The following is a 13,683-nucleotide window of genomic DNA, read 5'->3' as shown; positions in this document are numbered from 1 at the left end:
TCACTGGGTTTCATCCCCTCGCTCAGCCAGGGAGAAACTTCCACCAATTTCACCCAGCTATTTTCTCTTCATCCATTTTTCCTTCGTGTTCGCGTTTTCCTAGACGCAACAACCTTTTAGGAATATATCCGCGAGTGGACGTGCCACGTCGGAATTTAATGTCCCGTGAAACGAGCCTTTCCTCTCGTCCGGCTTGCTTCCGAATTCGCCACCTCTCACCCCCTTTATCATTACGCGTACAGTTGCAACCGCATAAAACGACATCACGGGCTTCGCTGACAAACACTCGCTAATAGAATATCCTCTTGAAAATTGTGGCTTTTCCCCCGGAGAATCTGGTTAGTCGGTTGCGTAAACGATGATTTTATAAAGGACACGTAAGATGTTTCGTTGGGTTTCTGTTTTTAACAAGATTTTATCGATGGATCGATGTTATGGCCTTTAAGTAGATACATTGGTTTTATATGCAATTTTTCGATATATTGGTTTGGTAATACTTTCAATGAATATTTAGACATTTTTATTATAGTTTCTATACAGAAATAAAACTACGATCAGGTACACCTTCGTTCGTAAGAATTAGGACACTTAGGAATGAAGAGACAAGCTTGACAAATCATCACGAACTTTCATTAAATCTTTCACGATTTTCATCACTGATGAATTAGTTATCAATACTCTGCTTCTATGATGAAAATTCTGTGATGTGATATTTTCACTTCGTAAATGATCGTTGATGAATCCCCGTTACATTGTGCAAATTCTGTTAAGTCAAATGTTTTATATGCTTCCCGATAAAAATTATGATTCGGTGGAAGGAAATTGGAGAAGTGAATTTTTAGTTTAATTTCTCTATGGAGGTTTAAATTGTGTAATTTCAGAAGAAAGGTAGTCACGCATCGATTCTGCTACTGTTCTAACGGTGAATCGATACTCGAAATACTTTTTGACTACATTCGGGATGCGCCATTCCGATCGCGAAACTTTTCGTGGCTGCGTTTCATTTATCTCCCGCTGGCAGACACAGCCGCTCCTATTCTGTAAAAAAATTACGGCACACCGATAAATCTGATTTCTACCGAAAGTTTTCCATACGATAGTCGTTCGCGATTCCTCATGATTTGTGGAGAAAAAATGGCCCTCCCTTTCAACGGTGGCGTCCTGATGAGAAATCAACGGAAATGTTTCGGAAATCGACGGACAAATTTTACCATTCGCGTCAACCTGAATTTGTTTTTTTCCATTTCCAACGACTTTCGACTCTGTTTTTTGATGATACGTATTATTGGGAATTTATTACAGTCGAATTTTTGCAAAAAAGACATTGCAATTGCTGCATTGTATAATTTCGAACGTGTTAATTAGACCTTTAAATTTGATATATTGCATTTACCTAGAAATACGTAATAACACTGCTCTTGTTCGTTTTAATTACTTTTTAACACTTTTTTATTTCATAAACGGCGATATTTTCTATATAAATAAAATAAAATCGTAATTGTAGCTTTTTACTTATTATCCTGTATTTCCTCTAACATAGCGATCCGTATGCTGTTTAAAATTAATACCGTAAAATATTGGCTAAACTATTTTCTCGAAAGCAAACGTCAAAAATTTTGAAGGAGGAAGATGACGAGACAGAATGTCGGAGGGTATGTGATTCGAAGTGAAATGCTGAAAATTGATGCATTTATCGTCGTCGAATAACAAACAGTTTATTCATGAAATCTGTCAGTTTCGTTTACACCGGACTAAAATCAAGGCTGTGTTTGTAAAAGCAATACGCAGAACCACAGTTTGCTGTTTAAATATCAAATATCAATGTTGTTCGCATATTGACGCTGTCACTGTTGTGGTTTCGAGCTGAAATCCTTTCGTAATATGATAGATTTTTTCGTGTGATTCACATTCGATATAATGTAATTGCTTTTTCCAAAGAAAAATTTTATTAATGAAATTGAATTAAAAGTTTGATATATCGCATTATATTTGTAGTTCTCACAGCTTCAATTTAATTAAAATAAAGAAATTAGATTTTTCTATTTATGTATAGATGTTTGCATAATTTCGAAGCAAAATATTTTGTTAACTGCAAATACTAAAATGTTTCAATATCTGGTAACTTCCGTTTGAAAATTTTTCACATTATTCCCTGTTTTGAAACGAAAATTTTGATTTATGACCAGATCGGAAGAGTAAACTGCTACTTCAAACTACAAGTACGCTTTTCAAGAATCGTCAAACTAAAAATTCGTTTTTTTTAAGGGATTGTGAAATTAAGAATTATTTATATAATAATAATTAATAATTGTTTAAAAATAATAATTAAGAATTATATATATATTAGAAAAAGCAAGTTTTGCTTCAGTGACACCACATCAGGCATAAGAGTAAAAATAGCTGTAAAAAGTATTTGCATATAGCTTTATTCTCCAATGAGGCATTTTTTAAATCAGCTTTTACGTCATAATATCAACTTTACTCGTACGTTTATAACATAAAATTTTTGTAATCCTGAAAATACTACTATCCGATACGAAATATAATATATTTGGTGTTAATTAGTACGTAAATGCTATAATAAATAGGATAGCATGTAAATACTTTTTGTAGTTTCTGTGCATAAATAAAAGATAAATAAATATTGTATTTTTTAAAAGACAAAAAGAAAAAATAAAAAATTATATATAACGCATCGAATGTGCTATAGATGGATGTTTATCAGTGTGACAATTTTTTCGCTGCATTGTACGAATACATAAATTATTTCAGCTTCCTTTAGATAGACAGAAAGATCGTAAAATATTCGATAAAAATCAACGTTATGTTGTCCAATCAATATAATTCTGCCTTGAATATATTCTCGAAAATAGTAATTCAACTGGAGCAAATGTTCATAATGTTTCATCGATTCTCCCTAAAATTGTCACGACTGGCTGATTTTAATTAATACATGTTGCATCCAATGCATACAGGCCGAGCCAGTGTTTGCACTTTAAACAATATTCTGCATAATAACGCGTCGCTCGCCGATAGAATCGATTTGCCAACGGCACGGAGACCTTTTTTGCTTATCGAGATCGTTGAAAACGTTGGTGACACGTTAAAAATGCGCGTACCACGCTTGCACATCCCAGATAGTAATTTCCGTCGAAGTTGTAATTTGTTTGCTGGTTTACACGATCGGAGAGCCGTTTTCCAAGTATAAGAAAAATTTGAAATTTTTATGCGTCCGTGCTGGAATTTCGAAGCGTGTCGCGAAGATAAAGCCTTGATAAATTATTTTCTAGTTCGAGCAATATATTTCGTATAATTAATCTTCGATACCCGATGCCCTTTTTCCCCAGTTTTAATTTTCGTCCAGTGCAAATAGATTTCAGAATGATTCATTACATTTGGCAAATATATATACATAAACACAATTATGATACAAATATTCGATATAAATTTCCTTTTAAGAAGAAGTATTTATTTTTATAGGCAGAAATCATATTTATTTAAATACGATAAAACGTGCGTGAAGTATCAAAGATAATCGTCGATTTCGAAATTCTCTACATTGTCCGCAGTATTGTTATTGGAAATACAAATATTATTATCACATTTCTTTTTATAAAATGAAATACTTGAGCACTTATTGTTTAGGTTTAAATACGTACTGATTTCTTCTTTTTCAAAGCAGGTACATACGTTTCGATAAGGTGCAGATATAAAAAAAAGAAGATATGAAAAATATGATATGTAAAAAAGTGTTTTCAAATATGAAAAAATAGCAAATATAATTATTTTCATTTTCTAAATTATGTTCGACGAGTTAAATTTGAATTAACTTTTCTACAATCTGTGTGTATAAAATGCGTAGTTATACAAACATTTTACGTAATAAGATAATGAACAGCGAGATAAATACACATAGATTGTATAATCTCCTAATCAATCCTTTTTTTTTATATAATCTATATATTTTTATTGTATAATCTCTTCCTATCTATCTGTATCTATCATATAGATACGTTACATGATTTTGTAATCCAGCTGTAATCTCTCTATATGCTTTACATTCTTAAAAGGTAACTTTAATCTCCACTACTTATCATTATCTTCTTTTTATAAAACACATTATATACCAGAAAATAAAAAAGACACTTTAAAATTTTAATTCATTTTATAATCTATTGAAGGAAAATCAAAGGCTTCTTATACTAATATTTAGATATTAACTATCGGTATAATGATATATAATATATAATATATGAAAATTATATGTAACATCTTTATTAACAAAATTTCTATTTCTATTATTTTCATAAAATCTCGATTAACAAAAAAGGAAACAAAAAGAATGTTGTAATATTTCTATTTTCCAACACGAGAAACGCCACACACTTTTGATATTCACATTCTTCGATAAACTATCCTTTAGAATTATATTCCAGTCGTCAACTTTCGCCATCGTTTCAACTTATTCGTAACCTTTTTCGACGAAATTTTCCCGCACAACAGCAGAACCAGTCTAAGCCGTCAAAACCGAAGATTTTTACGGTGAAACAAACGTTGGCTGGCGTACAACCGTTCGCGTTAATTACTGAAACTTTAGGAATCGCGTGCGTCACGGAATAAAAGAGAATACTGTATCCGCTGGGATTATCCCTCCGAAAGATGCTGTCACTGCAAACTGTCGGCCGACATTTTTCTGTGGCCACGGTTTTTTTCACGTTTCATGCTTTGTCCCTGTCGCGTCGCGTTGCTTTGATCTTCCTCGGTCTCAGAGTCCTCCGCGTCCATTTATATCTCCGCGAGCTACGAATCGAGGTTGAACACGAGCATAGCTCGCTGGAATTTAAATCATTCATTACGCTCTCGTCGCTGTTTGTAACTCGTGGATCTCGTGCACAATTATCGTTTCGATGAATCTTTGAAATTTCAATGTCGTTGACATTAAGCGACAGACAGCGTGAAAACTGTTATTCGCGTTCAAGAATATATTTAGGGATATTCGGGCAGTTGATGAATCTTTCTAATGCGCTTGAATTATATTTGAAGAATTGGGAAGTATAGTCGATAGGGTATTTAAATTGGTTTGCGTCTGTTTAAAAATGTGTTGGATATTTGAAAATACTATTTAGGTATATTTAGGAATATTTGGCAATATTTGTTATCTATCTGCTTGCTATCTAATGTTTGCATATAATAATATATCATGACCTATAGTATGTTTGCTATCTAATCTGTGCTCATCTGAAGATGTTCGCTACATCTGAGAAAAAGTTAACGATCTTGAAGTAATCTTCGATGAAATTTATTGGAAATAAATTGACGAAAGATTAAGGAAAGAAAGCCAAATAAGAAGAAAGTTTCTATAGTTTGTACTCGGTGGAGTATTTATCTTTAACTTGATTTATATTTGTCTAGGAATACTTGGAATATTTAAAAACATCAATATTTAAAAACAACAATAAATAGTTTAAACTTCAGAAATAGTAAAGAAACGTTGTAAAATTTATCTTCTAGTGAGTGTTAGTTTTACGTTAATTTATATAACAAGCAACGGAGGGTAGCTGGTTTAAGGATTTTACTGTGAATGTAAACTTTAAGCTTCCGATTGCAAGAAAGGCGATTCTTTTTCAGGAACTAGCTAATGGAAATATAGACTGTTCCTATTTATATATTCTTAAGTGCACATTTTAAAACTCAGGAAGTGCTTTCAAGCAAACACGTGTTCATTAGATGTTAAGATTCAATACACATGTAGAACATTCCTGTTTCCTAAGAGGGAAACATTTCCTGAAAATGAAAAAAAAGCTTGCCTCGAGTTATTCCGAGCTAGCAAAATTTTCCATATCTGAAAATTAAAGGTAGAAATACTTTTTTTAAAAATATTATACGTGTAATATTAGTATACAATTACAAAATATATTTCAATGAAATTCTCAAAGTTTAAATTATTTTAAGAAAATTAGCTCCTCTAAAATTGTTTTGAAGCTCCTTTTTACAAGTAATTTTTAATCCTTAATCGTCGTGTTTGCGTTAAAAGGACTTGTTACTCGCATTTCTTAAAACTCGAATTAATTTACATATTTTCTATAATCGCGAAACGAATCCAGCTAAGAATCCAATTAGATACACTAAGTAAATTATTCGCCGTGAATTTTCCACTATCGGTGTTTATCATTACTTAGATCACATGCAATTGAATGCAGAAGCAGGACATTTCCACGACAACGTCTCCAGTGAAATTCACGTCCAGAGAACGACTCCGATCGAAATAATTCAAGACAGTTCTATCTGGAGAATTGTTGCAGCCAAGCGATGTTATATTCAAAAGAATACTGAGGCTAAATTGCTTTATATTTTAACTCTAATTCTTTCTGCCTTAGAACAAATTTTCCTTTATTGCTCGTACCTTTAATCTTGCAGTTTGAGAAGTTTTAAATTATTCAGAAATATTACATCGATCCATATGTGCATTTTGACCCCATTATCGCTTAAAATATGCGAGTTTTATATGACATGAACCAAATAAATAAATAAATGAGAAGAGGTTATTTTTAAAGAAGCTTCAAGCTCCTCGAAGCAAACTTAAAATAATTGTTACTTTCTTAATTGGGACCATATGCTGCTCTACTTTGAAATTATCGTTCGATTATTCATTTAAAGAGACCGAATGCAAAAAAGCTATTTGCTCAGTAAAAATTATTTTTAGAACTCACCTTTCTAAAAACCTCCTTTCCCATTTAGTTCAATATTATCTGCTCCGTAAGTCATTCAGCCTCGTTCGAAATCCTCGATGCATTATCCTCCACTTCAACAACTGTTTAAAATACTCAACGTTTCCCCACGTTCAAAAATATCCTCCTGTAATTTCTTCCAACTATTTGAAAAGTACCTTCGTGATACGAAGTGGTTTCCTGAAACAAGCGATATAAATGAAAATAGTGATTTTATATCGGACAAGAATCGTTCAATACGACATAATGTGACTTTTATTCCTTGGAAAATCAAGCTTAAAGATCTTAACTTGTTGGATTTTTAGAAGAAGGAAGACTTTTTCCAATATTTTTACTTGTTAAAAAAAATCGTTAGCTTCTATAATATCCATTATCTTCGTTCACTCTTAAAAACAATTAATAAATACTTGATTTCTAATTTTAGTTAATCGAGGTTAATCAAGAGTATCCAATGAATTTTCAAATTCCGTGTTCTCCATGTTGAAATCTTTGAAACAAATTCTGCCTTACATTGCAACAGCCACGTTCTCCACGACACAATTATATAAATAACGATACGTCGAATTTTCTTCGAAAAGAAACGCAATCGCCGTGTTTTTCGTCAAATGATCGATCGATTCAGTGGACTCAGGGATCCCAGATCAGCAAGCTTGGTCGCATGTTCTCACACAAGGCCATCGATGGGCGACTTTTTTCCACAGATCGTCTACACCGCACGGGAAGGTCTTCCCGCAATTATACCATCGGCTGGGCCGTACGTCGATGATGATGATCACCAACGTTCACGAATCTCGACAAGGACGACCTTTCATGGCGACCAAGACGCTTGAGTAATCTGTCAGCGATCGTTTATTGTATTAACCGGATCAATTTGGTATTTAGAATAAGACAGAAGTTTTAAATTATATGATTTTCAAAAGAATGCAGTTTAGACGAATGACAATTCATTTTTAAGTTCATTCGATTGCGATTGAGGGATGATCAACCCTTAACTGCTACGTAAGATAACGCGATATTTCGAATGTTATAAATATCGTCGTAATTTTGTTTTCAAGTAACAAATGACACTGGGTGTTGTTAACCTTCGGTTACTAATTTATTAATAATTACAAACCGCGTAATATTAAAGCTGCGATATTTTTACATTATTTATGATATTACAATGTTATATTTATGATGTCGATTAATTAAAAATATTACGACGTTGGATTTTATATTTATTTATAGCTTGTAAGAATATAAAATTGAAATTTTTATTGCGGAGCAGTTCACGACCAGTGAGCTCGCGTGAGTTTCTACTTCAGTGTAGCAGTTATGGGTTAAATATAATAGTTTATCAGTGCAATCTAGAATAGCGGATAGTTTGGAATAATTTAAGTAGCTTTCAAAGCGTTGTGAAGCATCGATCTGTTTTTAAAATGGATCACTTCTGGTTGCATTTGAGATATTTAAAATTATCGAAAAGCAAGTCACACAAGTGACGGAGAACTTCTCTAATTTTCCAGGACTTTTGCTTTAGTTCTTGGAAGAAAATTCTCTCAACGTTTCTACATTCAAATTGTGCTTTTACATTCGATTCATCAACCATTTGAAAAGTTTACGGATCTGGAAATTGTAGAACCTCGAAAGTTTCGCCCTTTAACTAACGAGAAAGAAGATATTGGACTTATAAGAATCTTCCAGATTTCATATAAGTCCGAATTTCTTAAAAGAGAATCTTAAAAGGACGCGAGTGAAAAAATATTCAATGGACACGCACAGGTTGAAAGTAACGAAGCTTCAGTACTGAAAGCTTTCGTGCGTTCGAGCTTCTCTTTTTTTCTTCAAGAATTTGTGGACCATCTGGAAATACTACCGTCGTTCGAGAGCACTTTGCGTTCATAGCTGAAACAGATACAAATTTTCAAAGAAGGTATATTCAATTCTTGAACTGTTTCGCGATTTAGTAATACTAAAACGGAAATCGTAGGAAGAAACTTTTCAGGATTCTAAATTGAAAATGATCCAGATCTTATATCAATTTGACACGTTGATAAATATAAAAAAGGTAACATATATCCTACATATCTTTTATTTACTTAATCGTTTCTTTTTCTCTTCGATTAACTTAAAATAGGAAATCATTGTAACGAGAAAGACTCATGTCCGTCTCGACTTCACTTGGTTAAGATTCGATTATATTTAAAAACGTCAATCGCATTTCTCAAGAAGCGGTTCGAACGAATTTTGTTATAATTATACTTGAGTTCGATACTGATTACGTGTTCTTACATTTAATTGTACTTACAAGCACCAAATGAGATAAAAACACGAACGTTTATCATCTATATCGATTCGAAATAACCGTGTGATATCAGAAGCGAACGTTAAAACTACATGAAAAAATGAGAGAGAGAAAAAAAGAAAAGATTAAGAAACACAATTCGATGCTTCCTATCGCTATCGATCGAATTCGATCTCGTCGATTACTTCTCTGGCGGTTCTCGCGATAAAGGGGTTCCGCGGTTTTGGTTTCGAAAGCAGCCTAGCCGTTCCGGCTACGCTTCCGGTCTCCCTTCCCAGCGCATTCAGAGCTCCCGGAAGTGTCTCGTTTTCCCAACCGGATGCCACGGAACCCGCTGAATCGCACCTGACCACTTCCTGCGTCCAATAGCCTTTATCGTCCCTCTTCGCAGGTCAACGAATTTCGACGTCGTCCCCAGACTCTACGATCGTCTCCCTCTCCCCTCTCTCTCTCTCTCTCTCTCTCCCTTCTATTTTATTTTTATTTCGCATCGTTTCGATGGAAGTTTTGTCAAATTTACTCCGTAAATTCCAATACCATCGACGGTCAACATAAATCGAGCGCACAGTCGTTTCGTTCCCGTTTTCGAATTTTATTTCACCGATTTCATCCGAACGCTCGAAAGTTGCGCGGATAGAATCGATGAAATTTTTTTCGCGTCACATGCCAGTTTTCACGAACTTTAACGGCGGAAATTTCACACGAGTTTCGTCGTTGGAAGAATTCCACTTTTACTCTCTCGGCGAAGAGACTACGTAACACGTTGCTCTTACCGTTCACGTTTAGCCCGGGTTATCTCTGTTTTGCTAGCGTGCATTTTTGATCATTTGCTTAAAACAAATCAAGAAGGTTTCGCACGGCGCTACCTACGTTCGCTATAAAATTGATTTTTCAAGTAAATGCTTCCGCGCGAAACGTTCGCGCTCGATGTCGCGCCGTTCGGATGAAACTGAATCGTGTTCGTCCGTGAAATTCAATTGCTTTTCGTTCTATCAGATTGGTGTATATGAAATGTCGTTTCTTTGAACGCGAAACTTTAAACTTTAACTTTAACAGCCAAAGTTCTTTTCGAAACATCGAATACAAAGTAACGTCCCATTGATTTTTTCGAAAGCTCTTCTTAACCACAGATTTATAAAGATGATCGCCTATTAACGAATTCTCTCGTGTAGGAAAATGTCTCTTCTTCAAACGCTAAATTTACGTTGTCAGCAACGTTCGTGACAATTCTCCAAATTTAATCTCATGAAATTATACGAATATTCCAGATCTCGGTCCATCAAAATCGAATTCAAATCTCGCGCAGACGTTTTGTACGCGTCAACCTAGTAATTGTTTTGTCAAAAATTTTGTTAAAAATCTTCTATTCTCCCGGTTTTAGAGAAACGATATTTTACATGCGTCGAGCTAATAATTTCCTTTTATTTCGCTATTTTGTAAAAAATCGTCTAACGAATGACTCTAGGGAATGTCGATTTTCTTTCGCATTTTTCCTCTTAAGTGATCAACGAGAGAGACTTGTGTACGTACAACTTGTTTTTTTTTTTTAACGTTCCTGTTGAAACACTTGAAACGGAGCGATGTTATGTCACTTGGGCCGCGTGATCGGAAGAGCGTCGAGTGTTGCACCCTCAAAAGTTCGGTGAAACGAGTCGCCTTTGACGTAACGTTCATTCATCGACACTCGAAATCATCCTGTAAATCGTCCTCGCTCGTAAGTAGCTGTCAGAGTATCAAGAACGATCGTTTCTACGAGAAGCGAACGAAACTAATATCTCAAGAAGTTAAATGGCGTCTCCGACGTGGAAGATTAGTTCTTGGTTAGTTTCGATGGCTGCACCGCGTTGTGATACAATTTTGAAGCGATAACATTCGGTAGAAATTTAGGCGGATTTTCTTGAAATATATGGGGTGAACTATATTTATCGAACGAAACACCTTGTTTCTTTGAGATTTTAATTTTCCAGACGATAATATGAATTAAAAAAGTTAGAATGATACATTAGTATATAAATATCGTATACTAGATATTTTATACTGTTGCATGAACTTGTCTCATCTCAATTAATACCGTGTAACAACTGAGATAAACATTCGTATGCTTCCTATTTAATTTCTATTGATAAGAAACTTTACAAGTCACAAGGTATTGATAAATATTCTTGCATAATATCAACAAGTTTGGTAACGAAAAGTATGAAACTTGAAAACCAAATTTTCCATATATATTTGTGAATCGATCTACTTAAAGAAAAATTATAAAAATTTGTAACTTGTAAATTTAGCGATAATGTTGGTTGGTAAATTATTGTGCAAGAGGATGCTGGACTAGCAAATTATTTGTTCCACATTCTTCTCTTATCCTTGCAGCTTCTCTATACACCAAAATTTCTACTCTGTATTTCACGGTTCGTTATAGTCGAACCAACTCGATGGACGATTAAATTCCAAGTAAAATCGATTCTAAACCCCTGCAAAATTATACCTCTATAAAATTAACTGAAGATAATATTAAAAGAGATTTCAAGCTGCGACTTGGACTATCCTTCCGATGCTACGGCGGTAACAGGCTGTGCCACGTAACAACCGCTTTAAACGAATCTTTCCGCCATATTAACCGGTCGGAGGTCGCCTGGATTTCCCGTGAAATATCATTTTTAGCCGGTGACCGCCGTGGGCGGGTATTCGAGGAACGGCTGACCAGGACTCTTTTCGTGCGGTCGTGTCGAATATTGTCTGTAATCGAGAGAACGTTGCTGAGAGAATGAGATCGACCGAATGGGTGGGAGTGAATGTAATATACGAGTCGTTTCTGTCGCCTCTCGTCGTTTCGAACGCGTGCAGTCCTTGCGCTGGAGACACACCGTGGTAAACCCCAGAGCGGTTTTGTCGCATCGCGAGATGTAAGAAATTTGCCAGTAATATTAATATATTACCACACTTCTCCTAATGGTAGGTCGTATGCTTCGTGGAAAGTTTCGTCGAACTTGGAAAAGGAACGGCTGGCAGAAATTCTTGGTTAGCGAAAACGGTAGTCGTGGAATAAACAGATGTTTCGATGACGGCTTTGGTGTATAACTCTTGCACATCGTTGTATTTATTAGTTTGAAATTATACAAAAATTGAGAAACTGTTTGTCGTAGTAGATGGAGGAATTGGTTTTTAGAAACACCAGCATTGGTCGAAGATTTTTCTTTTACTTTGACCAGACGTCCTTCTTTTTCAAAAGTCTTGTAATCGATCAATGATACTGTAAACTAACAATAAGTAAATTATCTTCAGAATATTCGACCAAGCTTTCCTCTATATGCGAGTTGAAGAACGATCGGAGATGATCGTTTCTTGGGAAAATAAAAAGAGAAAAAAGAAGGTAGAGAAAAAGGGAAACTTCGCTGTTCCTTTCGTGATTCGTTATGTTTCTGTTATATTCAGGTTTCCGATCAGCGAAATAGCTTCTCATCTCCGGTCGTTGCATACGCGATATTCGTTAAGGTACTAATGAAACTATTATTCTAATTAATGATTAGCATCGATACGATATCAGTCTGTACATATTGTCTTCGTTGTCATTTCTTATACTTCGTCGTGACTTGTAAATGCAGTAGAGAACGAATGGTCGCGTGTATGATCGACTTTTGCAAGAAATTCGCTCGCACGAGCGAAGAATGAACGACGTATAGAAAAAAAAAAGAAAAAAAAAATGAGAATTCGACGCGTTTAACCTCTTGAGGGAAATGATGTTATTTAACATTATCTGTCTCGTTGGATATCTGAATGCAGTTGAGAAGTAAGAGATATTCATTTGTCTCCTATCTTTTTCTTTTATTAAATTCATCCCTGAAGAGGTTAATGGATATAGAAAAATAAAAGTAAAAATGAGACATTTTAACGAGCGTAACGTATGTTTATCGCGTGTCTCGATGTTAGAAATAGAAATAATTGATTAAGAAAAATGACGGTATAGTCATTTGTTTCGCTCGCGGCCTTTCGAATACGCCTCCTTCTTTGTAATTCACGTATTTGCATACACACTCCGGCACACGATACGCATATTGCATCCATGTACGAAACTAAAATGCACGCGCACGATCGAAAAGCCTTGCTGTTAGCCTTATCTTGTAACACGAAGTATGAATAAATCATTGAAAACGTAAAAATAGTCTTTGTTTGTTCATTTTCTTGAACTCGAGGCCACGAAGGTTTGTATTCTACAATTTTTGTTACGTAAAATATAAAACACAAAGACGCGTACAGATCGGAACGAAGTATTTTAAAGTCGAATAACGTAGTCCAGGCTATGGTAGAAATTTTCCTACGCGTGGGTGTATTATACGATGCAATTAAGAAACTATGACGAGAAAGAAGGGCAGAATCTTCATATTCCTTGGTATTAGAATTCTAATATTCAACGCAATAGAATTCAAATATCCACTTTGTATATTTACAGATGAAGATAAATGGAAATGTTTATATTTTACGTTCATCATAGATATGCCAGCATGAAGGAAATGCGTTGAATGGGGAACACGTGAAACGCTTGCCGATTTGATGCAAATGAAGGTAATGTTTAATGCAAATTCCAAGCGATTATATTATGGAAACTTAAAAGTCATTAAAGCACAAATGTTCTAGAAAAATAGGGTAACTCTGTTAATTCCTTCGTGTATGCTA

At 34.7% G+C, this 13,683-nt stretch overlaps 1 protein-coding gene across 4 annotated transcripts in view; it reads left to right on the top strand.

The window, feature by feature from the left end:
- Positions 1 to 13,169, top strand: part of LOC126920015 (tropomodulin) — a 118,819-nt gene extending 105,650 nt beyond the window's left edge. For all 4 annotated transcript variants that reach the window (XR_007711863.1, XR_007711865.1, XM_050729853.1 and 1 more), the window contains one exon: positions 7,430 to 13,169. Coding sequence is in view for 1 of the 4 variants with exons in the window: in XM_050729853.1 (XP_050585810.1) it covers positions 7,430 to 7,494 (65 nt within the window). In the remaining 3 variants the exon portion in view is untranslated. The remainder of the gene's footprint in view (positions 1 to 7,429) is intronic.
- The last annotated feature ends 514 nt before the right edge of the window (positions 13,170 to 13,683 follow it).

The sequence above is a fragment of the Bombus affinis genome, chromosome 9, assembly GCF_024516045.1.
Source record: "Bombus affinis isolate iyBomAffi1 chromosome 9, iyBomAffi1.2, whole genome shotgun sequence".
In the NCBI taxonomy this organism is placed as follows: domain Eukaryota; kingdom Metazoa; phylum Arthropoda; class Insecta; order Hymenoptera; family Apidae; genus Bombus; species Bombus affinis.
This window is presented reverse-complemented; position numbering and strand designations above follow the sequence as displayed.